The sequence below is a fragment of the Candoia aspera genome, chromosome 1, assembly GCF_035149785.1.
Source record: "Candoia aspera isolate rCanAsp1 chromosome 1, rCanAsp1.hap2, whole genome shotgun sequence".
Classification (NCBI taxonomy): domain Eukaryota; kingdom Metazoa; phylum Chordata; class Lepidosauria; order Squamata; family Boidae; genus Candoia; species Candoia aspera.
In genome coordinates, this window is record NC_086153.1 from 198,415,135 (window position 1) to 198,431,496 (window position 16,362).

At 38.8% G+C, this 16,362-nt stretch overlaps 1 protein-coding gene across 1 annotated transcript in view; it reads right to left on the reverse strand.

Moving 5' to 3' along the window:
- Positions 1-16,362, reverse strand: part of SLC4A10 (solute carrier family 4 member 10) — a 118,188-nt gene that overhangs the window by 6,967 nt on the left and 94,859 nt on the right. The window contains exons 16-24 of the mRNA XM_063318304.1: positions 14,435-14,596; positions 13,162-13,275; positions 12,439-12,600; positions 11,258-11,509; positions 9,915-9,983; positions 8,523-8,696; positions 8,081-8,203; positions 4,092-4,159; positions 1,474-1,590 (exon numbers count right to left, since the gene is read on the reverse strand). Coding sequence (XP_063174374.1) covers positions 1,474-1,590; positions 4,092-4,159; positions 8,081-8,203; positions 8,523-8,696; positions 9,915-9,983; positions 11,258-11,509; positions 12,439-12,600; positions 13,162-13,275; positions 14,435-14,596 — 1,241 coding nt within the window. The remainder of the gene's footprint in view (positions 1-1,473; positions 1,591-4,091; positions 4,160-8,080; positions 8,204-8,522; positions 8,697-9,914; positions 9,984-11,257; positions 11,510-12,438; positions 12,601-13,161; positions 13,276-14,434; positions 14,597-16,362) is intronic.

Consider the following 16,362-nt stretch of genomic DNA (forward strand, 5'->3'; position numbering starts at 1 on the left):
AACAAGCTCTTTTTTGTGAGACAAGAACTTCAGGAAAAAAGAAGGGACAGAATGGAAAATGTACCTGAGAAGTGTGCTGGACCTTCTGTTGTATAGTTTTAAAAAGGGAGGGTATAGATGAGAGTTTACTTATATCCCACCTCTAACATAGTAATTTCCATATGAAGGGCCCTGTATATATGAGGCATGAAAATCTGTGTCTAGGGATTGTACTACAAACCCCATGGTGATTCTTGCTAGCCCAATTCCCTTGACAATTTATAATAGTCCAAACAGACCAGACTAACAGGATCCATATGGGTGGCACAGCAGCTGTGCTGTCCAAACACTTCTATGCTACAGACCCCTTTTAAAGAATGATCCTCCATATTATTGCTTCTGAGAAGATCCCTGCCTCAGTCAGTGAACTCCAGGGCAAATAGCCACTTGGAATCAAGAGAGAGGTGAATGGGATGGAAATGTTTGCCTGAGCTTCTTCTAGCTTGTGATATGCTGGAGGAAGGCAAGGTTAGCCTATACGATCCCGGAAGAGAAGCACTCTTTCAAGGGAGTGAACATGCATTACAATATTTGGTTATAGGCTCCATTTCTGCATCCCAGAAATTCTCTTGCAATCCTCACAGTTTTGAGGAAGAAAGGAACAAATCCCAAGTTATATACACCATGGTCTGTAAAACCCTTACTAAAGCAAGAGCGGGCAACCGTTAATGTCAAAATGGTGCTGAACTAGATTTTGCAGCATCCCTCACCATTGGCCATCTTGACTACGATTGCTTGAAGGTGTTGTTCAGCAATGTCTGAAAGGCCCCAGGTTGACCACTGCTATTACAGAAGCTGCATGTTGATGCAACAGCTTAGCACAGGGTTTCTCAACCAGGGTTCCATGGAACCCCACGGTTCTGTGAGAGGTCACTAGGGATTTCATGGGAGATCATGACTTATTTTAAAAAGTATTTCAAATTTGGGCAACTTCACATTAAAGAGGTAAGTTTCATTCTTTATTTTTAGTTTAAGAGCACTGTTAATGCATATATACAGGCCTACACATGAAATGAATATAATAATTTTATAACTTCTGGCCTCTATTTGAGCCTGAATGTGCAGGGGTTCCCTGAGGTCTGAAAAATATTTCAAGGGTTCCTCCAGAGTCAAAAAGTTGAGAAAGGCTGGCTTAGTGTGTTCACATGTAGAGTGTACTTTTACATTTCTTCAAATGATATTATATTATTCATATTTTGGGTTTTCCCCCGCAAAATCAATTGGACACATTCATGATCTCATTGTGTAAATCTGAGTAATAAATGTTTATTTATTTGTTGCTTAGGACAGCAAATACTTCACACTTCGCTAGCATGAATTATGTAATAAAAGATATATAGACTGAAACCTGTTTAGCTCAATATACTGATTCAGTCAACCAACCTCACCTTAAAATTGTATAATTATTGAAGTATAAATAAAAATATTAAAAACCTTTTAGCAGGAAAGCTGGACTCCTTATCCTTGGTATTTTCTGGTGGTATCAACAGTGTCTTCCAAACAGCTGTTTTTGCCATCTCATCAGAAATATTTATTACAGATGGGTCATCTCTAGAATAAAATCAACACACTCAGAGACACAATCAAGCTACTGTATATTTAGTTTAGTGCTGCCAAAGGAGAAGAAATGAGTCGCTCTGTTTTAAAGTATTCATTCAAATCACCTGCTAGAACTGTGTGAAACTTTCAGTGGGCAATTTGTTTTGAAGGAGATTCAGTCAAAGCACCCTTCAAGTTTCATCTTTCAATCAGCTGAATTGAATTATTTGCCTTCAAATCAGTTTGGAGTGATTCAATTGCAAACGGAAGATTTAATGGATTTCCTGGTTGAGTGAAGGAAGTGGCAACAGGGTACAATGATCATTTCTCATAAGGGCGCCACCTTAATTCAAACACCTATTTTCCTGGGACCATGCGGCTACCACGCAGGTTCAGGAAAAAGGTGGTTTCTATGGAGTCCTTGGTGCCCTCTGAGCTTGGTTGCTTGCTTGCAGAGGTTTCTTTGCCCGACTAGGCAACATTTTCAGTGCTAGAAGGGAGTAGGGTTTGGGTCTGCTCTCTGTTTATATATAGTAGCATTGCAAAACTAAGATTTTGATATTTTCAAAGAGATCTCAACTTCATGCCTAGAAGATACTTGGCCAGAATATTGAACAAGTAAAATCCTTTACATACTTGGGCATAGCTCTACTAAACGCAGTGCACATCAAAACTATGCCATACAAAATGCTCAAAAAACAGTAGCCACAATTCAATCCTTTCATTTTACCAGAGGAGCACAGCAGCACTGAAGCTATATTCAGCTAAGGCTTGTGTACAACTACTCTTTGGTGCCCAGCTGGTACCTTACCCTTCCTTTACTCTTCTGGAAAGGGTTCAATCCAAATTCCTAAGGGCTATATTCCAGGTAGCTCCCTGCATTCCAAATATAGTATTAAGGGGGGAGGCAGGGCTGTCTAAAGTCAAAACAGGTGTATGGACTTGCATTATAGCGCATTGGTTGAAATTACTGTTCTTTCCCACAGGTTTGAGTTCTTTCCTTATTGAAGACAATTATAAGTCAGTACAGTCCAGGACTATTTCACAAAAACTGCAACAACTTGGCTTCTCCAGGGAGGTGTTCCTAATAATGGGCTATGAGCATGCACTTAGTGCATTTAAACAACGTATCGAAGATCTGGAAGTCCAACAGGACCTGTCTGCTCTACCTAAGAACATTTTCCTAAGCAGTCAAGCCCATTTTTATAAACCGGCGAGATATTTACATTATGTAACTGTCTCCAAATTCCGAAGGGCATTAACTCCGGCACATTGCAATGCTCTTCCCACAGAAGTTTTGCAGGGCCGATACAAAAAAGTTCCACATGAGCTGAGATTGGGCCCCTGTGGACAAGGGGCTGTTGAAACCACAGCTCATGTCCTGCTACACTGTACCTTCCCTAAGGACTCACGGACCCATTTTATAAATCCCTATTTGATAAAATACCTGGGAAATTTTGATCTTGTTTATGTACATTTGTTGCTATCTGATCAGTATGATTCAGTTTCTTTGAACATAGCTACATTTTGTTAACTGTCTGTAAAATTAGGCAGACTTTGATTGCCCACTGATAATCCCACCATTAATATTATCATGTTTTGTTTTGTTTTATTTTAATGCATTTTTATTCATATTTGTATAAATTTATATATTTGTAATTCTGGTCTGTGACTGTAATAAAATATTGATTGATATACAGTAGCATTGAAGATGTTGCCTAGTTGGGCAACGAAACGTCTGCAAGCAAACAACCAAGCTCAGAGAGCACCAAGGACTCCACAGTTCACAGATATTCTCTTCCATTGGTAAGGTGATTTCTTTCAGGAGTCACCAACAGTAGTGCCTGCATGCTCACATCCCCTCTGAATTTCCTTTCCCACTTCAGGTTTGAGTGGCTGCACATCACTGGGAAGTGTTATAGCTCAGTGATAGAAGGTCCACTTTTCATGACAAAAGTCCCAGCTTGACCCCTGGCATCTCCAGAGGCTTCTGGCTGAGAGCCACCAAGTGCCAGTGTGGGCAGTAATGAAGTAGGACCTCAGCTATGGAATAAAGGCAGCTCCCTTATTGACCTAGAAATGATCCAGCTTTACCACATAGACCAATTAGCAGGTGTGCACTTTTAAAGATTTGGCCCCAAATAAGAGCCAAACCAGAAATGAGTTGGGAGATATACATTCAATCTCTACTTTTTATTTTGCCTCACTGTCAGTCATCATCATCAAAGCAGATGCAAGAGTCTTCTTCCAGCATGGAAGGAAGGCAGTGCTGTTTCAACAAAAATCACAAAATTTGATTTGAATCCTTCTGGATGAAAAGGGGAAGAATATTTTTTATAGCTTTAATAATAGTTCAACTGGAAAAATGGGACGAGGGGAATAGTTAAATACACTCATCCTCAATCCAATTATGGAACAACTGCATTGCATCTCTTTTAGTTCTAAAGTACCAAGAGAAGCCCTAAATTCACTTGCTTTTTGAAAGGGGACACAATTAGTTCTGAGTAGTTTACCTGCAGTGCCCTTCAAGGGGCAACTGGACTGTTCCTTCCTCTTCCATTGCTAACATACTTTGTTCCTCCTAGGACAAAAAAAATGTGGAGGTTGATCAACAAATCATTGCTGCAATTATTATCGGATCCAATCCCTTCCTCTTAAAAAGCATAATTTCTTCACTTCTTTTTCATCCAAATGTTTTTTTAAAAAATTGTTCTGAGGAAATCAAATGCCATTTCAGTGATTTTTCTCATTCATAAATCCTCTTAGAAATTGTAGGTGCCAACAATTAGGGATTTGCACTCCCCTGCAAATTTTACTGAAAAAATCAGGGTTAGAAAGTGAGGGGAAAAAATAAGTATGAAAAATATTTGGGGTGGGGGGTCCATTTGCAGTACCTCTCTCTGCAAAGTTGTTTTTGTGTGTAACTTCAATTAATTTCAGTAGAAACTGCACAACTGCATTTTGAGAACATACTGTATCTTCCTTCATTTCATGGTATTCTTCTCCTCCATCAAGGAGTCCAGCTCAGCCAAACAATACTGATTCCCTTCCCCTGATTTTGTCCACTGGCAGGCAGCTGAAACCAATTACCTTATTGGAGAAATGGGGTTTGAAACTCAGTCATCTAGCATTAGTCTTACACTCTTAAGTGAAGAGAAGGCAACAGGTACCTTTCGGATATCTAGACTTCAACATCCCTCAGCCCTGGCTAAAGTGGCCACTGGCAGCCAAATTAAGAGTTTAACTTCTGGATATCAGGTTGCCCACCTCTGCTCTCAACCACTGCACTGGCTCTCAGTGCTTTGTGAGTTAGCATGCCTTTTCCATTTAGGTGATGATTATGTAAATGTATGTTTTTAATGACCGTGGTTGAAGAAAGCTAGAATATGGCTGGTTTCAGCAGAGCATCCATTTTATGGTGTATTGCATGCACTCCTGCACCTCATAAGAATGCCTGAAACCAAGCAGATATGTATAGGTTGTCAAAACTAGTCTAAGCAGGTTGTCTGTGATATATGAACTCAGTTTCATAAGGAATATAACACAAAAAGTCTAAAAACATTAGGATATATGCATGTTGAGGTTTGCCTGGTCCTAGATGGATTCTCCTTATTCAACATCCAGTCCTGCTCAGAGTGGCCCTACAAAGCAAAGGAGCAATTCCACGGAACCCATTTTATGCAAGATATTCTTATGGATGACCCAATATTTGGGGGACTTCAGACAATTGGTTGTTTTCATTTGTTTATGGGTGTTGTGTTTTTTTTTTTGGTGCCTTCAAGTTAGTCTCGACTCCTGGCAACTGCCCTGCAGTTTCCTTGGCAAGTGGTTCCGAAGTGGTTGCCATTGCCTCCTTCCTAAGGCTGAGAGAGAATGACTGGCCCAAGGTCACCCAGCTGGCTTCATGCCCAAGGCAGGACTAGAACTCTCAGTCTCCCAGTTTCTAGCCTGGTGCCTTAACCACTGCACCAAATTGGCTCTAATTTTGTTCTTATGTATACTTCTTTTGCTCCTTTAATATAAATTCATGCTTTAATCTTGTTTAATATGTTACCTTTTTGCATTTTTATTTATTTTGACACTTTGTTGCATTTATAATGTAGAAAACTGCTTTGGATTAAATTTTATAGGAAAATGTGAGCATGTGAATGTGCAATATTTTTAAATACATACTAGCTTTTATATATAAAAATTTACAGTCTGAGACCAAGATACATTACATTCAAGGTACAAGGAGAAACACACACCAGAAATTAAAAAAAAAACTTAATAGTTTAAAAATAAATAGGTATATCAGTAATGTAGTTTGCTGAGCCACTATTCCAATACCTGACAACAATATTTACTGTATCTTGCATGAAGGGTTAGAAGTTTAGCAGTCGGAGGTAAATCACTAACTTCCTAACAGCAACTGCAATCAAATAAAACTTGGTATCTCTGCTAGATGTTTCCATTAAAAAATCAGCTAATCTGAAAATTACATTCTCTTTACTCAACCTGCTGGACAAGTAGCTAGCAGAGGGGTTATTAGGTCAAGGTGTGACACTTGATAAAATGAATACCACAGTGAAACTCTCAGTTTGTCACTTATTATTCCCCATGGTTTGGAAATGTTACTTCTTTGGATGCAGCCTAAAATGCATTTGCCTTTTAAAAAACAAGTTTATATGTGATATCTAAAAACATAGAACTGTGTGGAAAAACACCACCAGAAAGCAGCACTCAAATGTGGTCAAGGTATAAAAATGGCTGCACAGATTCTTAACAAAAAAATCTATTCTTACTCCATGTTCTAAGACCTCTTTGCAAGTTATAATGATATATTTATTGTGTGGGCAGAGGAAGAATCTGAAAATATTGGAACAAATGGATTTAAATGAATGCATTAATATCAATGATACAAGTTAGTCATGGTTTCCTACTTACTTCAATGGGAATTAAACAAAAGTCACTGCCAACCCATTATGATGAGGAATGGCTGCTGAGGTAACAGGAATTCCGTTTTTGGATGTATGTGTGCACCAAATCTAATTCCAATTAGGAATATTACATAAACCAGTGGCAGAATAAGTGGCTGAGAATAAATATCATTTCCTACCTTGGTATTTAATGATTACTATTGATGGAAATTTATTGTTATATTGAAGATCAAGTCACAAAATGAAAATCTTGATCCAGTCAAATCAGAATTTTAAAAACATCTTGTCAACTTCATTTCTATCTGTATGAGGTACAGATTTCTATTTTTAAAGCCAGCATAATGGTGCCTTTCCAATTAAATTCCAGAGGCTCCATGTCAAATTTTTTATTTCTAGTTAATTTTGTCATTTCTAAGCTTCACAGCTTCCCAGGATTTTGACAGCTGAGCAGGTTTAATAATAGCCTCAAATATTTAGTAAGGCGTAACATGTAAAAATAGGGGCTCAGAAAAGATAGCAATTGAAAAGAAAAAGAAAACACACTTATTCCTATTTTGCTTTCTGCCACAATCCATATTTCTAAAAAGAAAGTGCAATATAGGTAGCAAAGCAGACCAAAAGCAAAGCATCTCTAGAGAACCAAGAGAAGTAATTTGTCTGCATTTGACATTTTCCATTGTAAGGGACAGAACATAGCACTTCAGCTGGACATGGGGGCATGATTCCGCAATTTCCTTGGAGAAAAGAGGGGTAAAGGAAACTGAAAGCGCTGCAAATTGATAAACTTTTGTGCTAGGGCTACCTGTTCCAGGCTGCAGAAATCTGGATAAGCATTATTTTATTTATTTATTTTATTTTATTTTATTTTCTATCCCGCCTTTATTATTTTTATAAATAACTCAAGACGGCGGACATACCTAATACTCCTTCCTCCTCCTATTTTCCCCACAACCACCACCCTGTGAGGTGGGCTGGGCTGAGAGCCACTGGCCCAAGATCACCCAGCCGGCTTTCATGCCTATGGCGGGATTAGAAGCATTAGAAGGCAGCAATGTGTTAGACCAATCAAGGAGTCATATGGATTTTTGCAGCCAATATCTGGCCATTCTAACTCATGTTAACTTTCCTATTTCTTATGTACAAACCTGCCCTGTGCTATTTCAGGGAGTTACTGAGCATACAGTGATCACTGACTTCTAAATGATTCCTAGGAAGAAATTAACTTTGGGTGGATTATTCCCTTAATTATTTCATTCAGCACTTCATATTTAAATCAGAGCTTTGGCTATTCCACATGGAAATACACTTCCCATTTGCATGAAAAAATTTACCAAGAGGCCCCATCAACCAAGCCAAAAGCCTTGGGATATACTCATGTAAAAAAGGTCACACAAATCCCCTCTTAGTGAATTGAGCACCTTTATCCGCATGGCCATCCCTTAGATTTGCTGCTTACAATAGAATTCTAATAAGCTTAGTCAAAAATATTGTGGAAGGAACAAAGGAAAGAGAGAGAGAGAGGGAGAGGGAGAGGGAGAGAGAGAGAGAAAGAGAGAGAGAGAGAAAAGACACCATAAGCATACCTCTTTTTCAGCATCTTCAAGTTTTTTTTTCTTGCTCTCTGGCATCAAATCATCCAGCCAGCTTAACTCACGTTTGGTGAAAAGTAAGTCCATGAGTTTTCTGACAAACACCAGTGCCAAGACCTAATCCAAATATTTATACTATGGTAAGACTGTTGACAGGCACAGATGACATATTTATTCTTAGAAGGAAAAGGTCAAAGTCTCCAATTCTAAAATTGTTTTGCAAAATTCCCTCAAGTAACACCAATAATTTACTGCTATATAGACACAAGTAATGTACGTGAGTTACAGGATGAAGTTAATATGATCTGTAACAGAAATGTTACCCTATCCCTATGAAAAAGTATTCAGTAACAATCACATCCATGCTCAAAACTACTACTTCTGCCTCTCAAAGACAGCAGGCTCCTATATGAATGCAGAATTAGCGGATTCATACCATCATAGGGAATACAATGGCAGCTTTCGAAGCTTTAATAACCCATAGTAACACGAGACAGCTCAGCTGGATTACTGTGAAGAGATGGACTTTTCGAAGAGGAACGTGCCTCAAGTAGATGAAGTCTGGCTGGTGTTTGGCAGGCATCCAGAATAACTTGATTCTATCAAAAAGCTAACAAAGGACAAACTAATTGTTTATATTTTGGAAAAGACATTGCTTTAGAGATCTTCAGATGAAATGCTTAGGAGAACAAGGGCAACTGCTATAACAAAGGCTTGTTCATTGTCTGTCATTGCTTATGAATTCCCATGATTCTCCATGCCTGTGATTCTTGATTCCTAATTTAAACTTAGTTTTGTCACTGATACAGGCAAGTTTCTGGAATTGCCAATATATCTGAGAACTTATTTAGCAGATTCAGAGTGAAACTGAAATAATTCACAAATAATTCTCCTGTGCTTGCGATCTGCATCTAAATTCCATTCTTCAATGCACTCTTTCAATACGTGCCTGAATTTTTAAATAACAATTTTATTTTATTTTATTTATTTTCTATCCTGCCTTTATTATTTTTATAAATAACTCAAGGCGGCAAACATATCTCATACTCCTTCCTCCTATTTTCCCCACAACAACCCTGCGAGGTGAGTTGTGCTGAGAAAGAGGGACTGGCCCAAGGTCACCCAGCTGGCTTTCATGCCTAAGGCAGGACTATAATTCACAGTCTCCCGGTTTCTAGCCCAGCACCTTAACCAGTACACAAATAAAACATGCATATATTTAAAATGGCCTCCTCCAACAAATTGCTCCCAGAAGTGTTAAAATTCAGCTACTATCGTTCTCCAGCTAGAATGGCTTTTGACTCTGTTCACTGGGGAGAATGGAAAGTCCAAGTCCAGCGTATCCAAAGAACCCTAAGTTGTGGGAAACTGGTTGAAATCTATGGGTGCAGACAAGTATACTTGTAGCAAAATAATTTGGCAGCAGCAGCAGATCTGAACAGCCATCCCTGGACACCTTCTGAATTCCAGAGCCATAAGTCAAGTGAGAAACATTAGATGGGCAACTGAAATGGGCTTATATGCCCTTACTAGCTATTGGGTCTGTAAGCTTCCCAGCAGGAAACACATGGTGAAAAGTGGTGGGGAAGGAAGCAGGATGATAGGCCCAGTAGTATGCCAGATACAAGCTATAATTCTGTTAATCTAGAGATACACCTCAGAGTTTTGCTACCAATGTTAACGTTTAGTCCGTTCTTTTTATGTTGGTTGCACTTTTTTAATGTTGGCATCCAATTTAATAATGCATAGCAAGCAAAAATAACTTGATTTTGTTGACCAAGGCAACAAAAGACACAGGAACATAAATATTTCATAACTTCCACTTTACCTGAATTCCTTTGAGAGAAGAGGCACCCATATAAAGAAATACACCATAAAGTACTGGCATGGGAATAAACTGTAAAGAGTACAAGGAAAAGGTATATTGTTTCAGTAAATTGGTAGTGACAGGAGGCATGAAAAAGGAAGAACCTGGCAATTCATTTATTTATATTGTGCTTTTCTACCAAGATATCACAGAAATGCAGACAGACGGTGATATTGCCTACCTTTATAATGGAATATTTTCATGGCTGTAACATCAGCCAGCAGGGTTCATATGCTGAGTTATGCTTTATTAGGTTTTGGCTTAACTTAATGTGTGAATCCAGAAATTGTGAACTATGATTATGGCTTTAGCAGGTCACAAAACTTTATCAACAAACCACAGTTAAAATCCTATGTGAGCCCAGCCACTGGAGTTGGGCACCAATCAATCAATCAATCAATCAATCAATATGGAAAAAAATGTTTTTCAAACTCTTTGACCTTCACCCTGCTTCAAATTCAGCTTTGTTCACAGAAGGGAAAAGTTTATCTTGAAATTCTGTCATGCCCAGTAGGGTCTTTTGATTCAGATAGAATGGATTTTTAAAAATGAGCTGCTGGTCAGCTGTTACAAGAGAAAAAAAGTGCTTTACCTTAACAAACCTCTGAATTTGGCCGTAACTTTTTCTTAATTTATTAAATGAAATGCCAATTTATTACATCATTATTGGAATGCTAGAAGATTCTAGATGTCCTAACAGTCAGAAATCATGCTGAGATGAGGAGTAGGTCTGTAGTGTTTATTACTGCTACATAAGACAGAAAATCCTAACAAACTGAAGAAGCGTGGGAAAACCCAGACAGATAAACCCCGAAAGTTAGGGCGGGTCTGATCTGTGTCTCTTTGAATGGCTGCTTAATTCCTCAGTACTACGCATGCGTTTTCCCCCATGGATAGGGGCCCCCTCCTCCTCGCCATCAGTACTCATGACACTATATGGCACAGGGATCTTGAGTTAACTATTGCTGGAATTATTCAAATGGAGTATTATCATATAAAGATACAAACATCTTTCCAGTCAAACATTTAGTCTGTGAAGCCCAGTGCTCTCTATCTGGATGGACAGTAGTTCTCCAGGATCTTATCCAGCTATCTTTCTAATAATTTGCAACCTAAAATCTTTTGTTTAAAATGGAAGTTCCCAGCATTTGAACCCATGGACTTCCAGATGCAAAACATAATCTTTATTGTGAAATTGACAGAAAAGTACCTAACAAAATTTTGTTTGTTACAAAATAAGAAACCACATGTTCAAAATCGAAATCAGGTGTACTTAAATTCACTTTTACCAAGTGTGTACTTACTTTAAGCACTCTGGTTAAAAAAACTGAGCAGCCCATAAGGATAAATATCATGAGCCCAGTGACCCGTTGCTCGCGGATGCCAAGAAATTTTGGCTGCTCTCCTGGAGCTGAACATTCTGATTCCAACTTTAAGCTGTTCACGTGAGAGATGGACAGAACAGTAGCAGCCACAAACCAAGGCAGGCCCATGAGTGAACACACGCCAAGCATGAGAGCCACCATCAGCAAGTCCAAGTGATAGCCACAGCCTTTCTGTTAAAACAGAGGTGACAATGGAAAACTCTAGAAGGATAGGAGGCAACATCTACTTAGACAGGATATGAACCAACAGTTGCACTTAATAAACGTATATATGCCAGTAAGTGAAAAGTACATGAAGTTGTACGGAAGATTCCCCTGTGTTTTCTCTTATGGTATATCAACTTTCCTCAGTCAGGTATCCTCTGTGCTAGCTGGGATTATGACAGCTGTAGTCCAATACATCTGGAGGGCATTAGTTGGGAAAGATTCACAGTCAGACACAAGAACAGATGTATCTTCAGTTCCTTCTATAAATTCGATGTCCATGTGAGAAACCAGAGCCTGCTGCTTGATAGATTGTACTATTTATTTCAAGGGTGTTATTTTATGCCAGTTTCTCCTAATCTAATAACCTCACATTCACATTCACATTCAGCACGAATCAAGTTAGGCTATTGCTGACAGAAATTATAACACAAATGATCTAGAAGACATTAATTTTGATGAGGTTGTTTTAATTCCTGTAGGATCACTATTATTTATTTCTTTATATTATGGCCTACAATCTAATTCAAAACAAAGTAAAACGAAGTAAAAATATGCGGGTACACTAAGGGTGTTGGTACCAGTTTTAATTACATCTCCAGACCTGACCTATAGAACTGTTGCATAAATGGTCCACCAGATGACGTTGATGGAATAGTACCCATTCTGGAGCAGGTTTCTCTACTCATGCTAACAAAAAGCCACGGTTTCTGAAATGCATAAACACCTTTTCATCAAGAAATATATTCTCCCTTCTACCAACAATCTGCAGTGAAAGGTATAAATACCTATATTTAAATGCTTGCAAGGAGATAGTTTGGATTTTAAACATATGCTGAAAGTCTGGAATCATAAAGAAAAAGATAAAAATAACATTGGTGGGGTTACTACCTTACCTTCAGTTTATGTTCTTTTCTGTTGATAATAACAGCTGTAATCTGCTGGTCCATAAATATCAGAATGGTACAAAGAAGAGCTGGGATAAGAGCAGCTAGCACTGTCCACCAAGGATTGGGACCCAAGGGTGAGACAAACCAGCCACGGTCATCCCTGGTAGGCTAAAGGATGCAAGCACATTTCAAACTGTTGAGATTCATTGAATTAAAACATAGAACGTATACACGGTTATAGGATAGCAAACATTCTCTCTCCAACTGTAATGAAAATCAAAATATATGTAATAAAACCAAAATGTTTTACATTAGGTTCAGACCATTATAATAGCAGAGGTACTGCTTCAGAATTATAAAAAAAAAAAATCCCTGCAAATTTCAAATGCGCACAATGCTGTTAAAGAAGTCCTTAAAATATAATAGAGTAAGTGTTCAGGAACATATTAAAAAACCTATATAGGATTCCACTGTTGATACTGCAAGGGGGTTAAGGATTTAACATGGATATTTGGAGTGGGGCAAGGAAGCCCTTACTAAACTTAGTGAAGCAAATCAAGCCAATCTTACTTAATTTACCCTTCTTAAATTCCTCCATTAAAAATGTGTTATGCAAACCTTATATTCCTGATATTTCAATCCAGTTCAGAAAGGAATAGCTATAATATGCATTGGTTGTAATAAATGCCACATTTTTGTGAGGTCTAGCACGACTGGGTAAGGAATTACCTTAAAAGCATTTGGAACCTGAAGCTTTGGTGATGGGATCCCAAGGACATAGTCAACTAAAACCATAGATAGGATGGTGAGAAAGACGGCAAAGTCACTTATCACTGACCGTACCTGTAAATATTAAGCCAATCATCACTGAGAATACAAAGACTTTCCATAGATGAGCAGGCAGAAAAAGAGATACCAGTAGGGTTGTGCAGAGTTCAACCACCTTTTGGAATAAGTGCTTCAAACCTCATGTGAGCACAGCAGCTCTTTGTTGTTCACTAAAGGCATCTTTGTGAGCCTAAAAAAAATGTGCAGCTGCTTTGACAATTACTCAACATAGCCAAGCTTTTTTTTTCTTCTTCACTTTACCTGTCTAGAGCAGGGGTCCCCAACCGCCGGGCCATGGCCTGGTACCGGTCCATGGCCTGTTAGGAACCGGGCTGCACAGCAGGAAGTGAGCGGTGGGCGAGCAAGCGAGCGAATTTACAGCCTGAGTGTTTCCAGCCGCTCCCCACCGCTCGGATAACCGCCTGAGCACCGCCTCCTGTCAGAGAAAGCAAGCCCATTGGCTGCTATCTCCGAACGGGGTGAAGGAAAAAAAATAAAAGGTCAGGAAAAAGAGGAAACGCTTGAATCATCCCAAAACCACCCCCACCCCCCGGTCCATGGAAAAATCGTCTTCCATGAAACCGGTCCCTGATGCCAAAAAGGTTGGGAACCGCTGGTCTAGAGGGCAACAGTTTGGGAAGGCTGGTTGAAGACCCTTTGAAATACTTGAAGACTGAATTGTGAGAAAGGGGCAAAGCAGTCAATTCGGTATAATGCTGGCCACAAAGCAATCTGTAACTCTACAAGCCATAAAAAGTGGGCACTGAACCACCCAATATAGAAGCATTTGAGTTTCGGCTTCAGATGCAAACATGCCTAAAGCTGCCTTGTTGATCTGGGTTGTATTAAGAGATATTATCCTTAAGGAGGACCTGAGACTTAAAGTATGTTATGTACATTTAAAATTCCTGCTTCTGATTTATTTATTTTGCTGAAATTTAATTCCTGCCTTGTTTGGAACAAGAAGAAAGGTTAAACATGCTTTCTCTCCTCTCCATTGCCATTCTCAGATATTAACACCACAGTGCTATTAAACTTCTTTAAAATGCTGTCACACACTGCGGAACCAAAGTGAGACTAATAACAGTTGAATTATGGATAGCCGTATAGACTAACTTGCATCTTGTGCTTGCAATATATTTTTCATGTTTTGTTTAAAAGATAATTCAATTACCTTGGTTGGGAAATATCGACTAGTCTTGAACTGCTTCAGTGTGGATGACAGTATGACTGTAGAAAAGAATAAGATGACTGACCAGAAGAGGACATCTGGAACATAAGGACCATGATCTCGACAGGCTCGTCCCACAAATATCCCTTTCCAGTTCTTACACTCCTAGCAGAGAAAGTAAAGGTACTGTTCATATTTGGTAATCGATGGCATATTATAAAGAAACGAAGACTGGACTTTACACTCCATGATCACTAATACTCTAACTTTATTTTATTTATTTATTTATTTGTTTGTTTGTTTGTTTGTTTGTTTTTCAAATTTCTATCACTGCCCATCTCTTCTGAAAAGGGGACTCTGGGCGGTTTCTGTCCAACTTTCACTGTCACAATCTAAATCCTGATACTGAAGGCATTATAGACATTAATTATTTTTAAATCCTACCCAGCAGTTTACACTGTACATTTAAATATCTTACATGTTTGAAAAAATATGCATATTATATACAGAAACTCTAATCCAGGAGTCTAGAATTGGCTCCAGCCTTGTATGGATAGTGTAATTGGTAGCATACTAAATTCTGCTGCTAAAGATGTTAGAAAAAGTATTATGCGTTTTTATCCCTGCTGTCTGGAAATACTGGAAGAAGATTAAAATGTACATAATCTCCCTTGGAATACACCATATACCCTACACGTATACGGATGCAGTTCTTAAGTCAATTCAAGGGTTCACCCTTCTTCACCACCACCCATCCGTAGTTATAACAAATGATTACGGTCACAAACACACGTAGATTAAATAGCTTCATTTTCACTTGCCAGTGCTGAAGGAGATTTTTCCACCCTTCACAGTACTGAGCCAGAAGAAAAGGTGATTGCAATGGCAGCATGCCTGAAGCTAAATGGGGTCGTGCATCCTCTTCAATTTGCTGGCTCAGAAGCACTTTCCCCATAATTCTGAACCAACAGTTCATTGGATCAGTTTGGGCACTTGCTTCCTGGAACCCTAAAACTGAGTTTAGTAGCCAAGAATGAGTGGCATAATTATATCCTTCCTTATTAGCTTTCCCTTTGTTTTCCCCTTCCTTGGCCCTTATATTCTGGTCACGCAAAACCAGTCAAGATGTTAAATCAGCTTCAGACAGTAGTTTCAAAACTTGCTAATTTGACATAAAGCCCTAATGAATTAACTGTGGTTTAATGTAACTGTTGGGAGGCAGTGAGGAACAAATGGAGGTCATTTGCTCCCAGCACCTGGACAATGCCATAACAGGGCAGGAACTGGGCATTCATGCCAGACTGCCATCGTGCTTCATACCAACCGGCGACTGTAGAGATACAAGGAACGTTGTTGGAAGGGTCTGAGGCAGATATTCTAGTCTGGCAGTTCCTCTCATTTTGTTAGCAATCGTTATTTCACAATTTTTTGTAGCAATGTTTTTGTTTGATTTAACATGTTGCCAATGCAAGACTTAGAAGAAATCATTTAAGTTTTAACAACCAACTTAAGGCAGGAAAAGCTGGATTAAGTGCCAGCCATTAAAAATCTTAAAGCCATTTTCTCTGGATCAGTGTCAGGTAACTGGTTTGTAGAGCACAAGTCAAGATGTTCTGTGATAGATTACAGAAATTAAAATAATTCCTTGTAAATTCTACATTACAGAGAGGACTTTCCTTTGCCACAAGGGGGCAATAGACTCCACACAACTGCATTGTGCTAAAGCTAAGAAAAAATTAATATAGTAATAAGGAGAGGTCTTTATAATAAAACTTGACAGAGACCAACTAAATATTTGGATGCGCATCCAAAAAGGCACACATTCCACATGCTTTCCCAAGCTTTTCATGGCGCTTTTCCTCTCCATATATATGCAGAAACACTTTGTACAAACATACACAGAATCTTCTTTAAAATGTATTTCCATATCA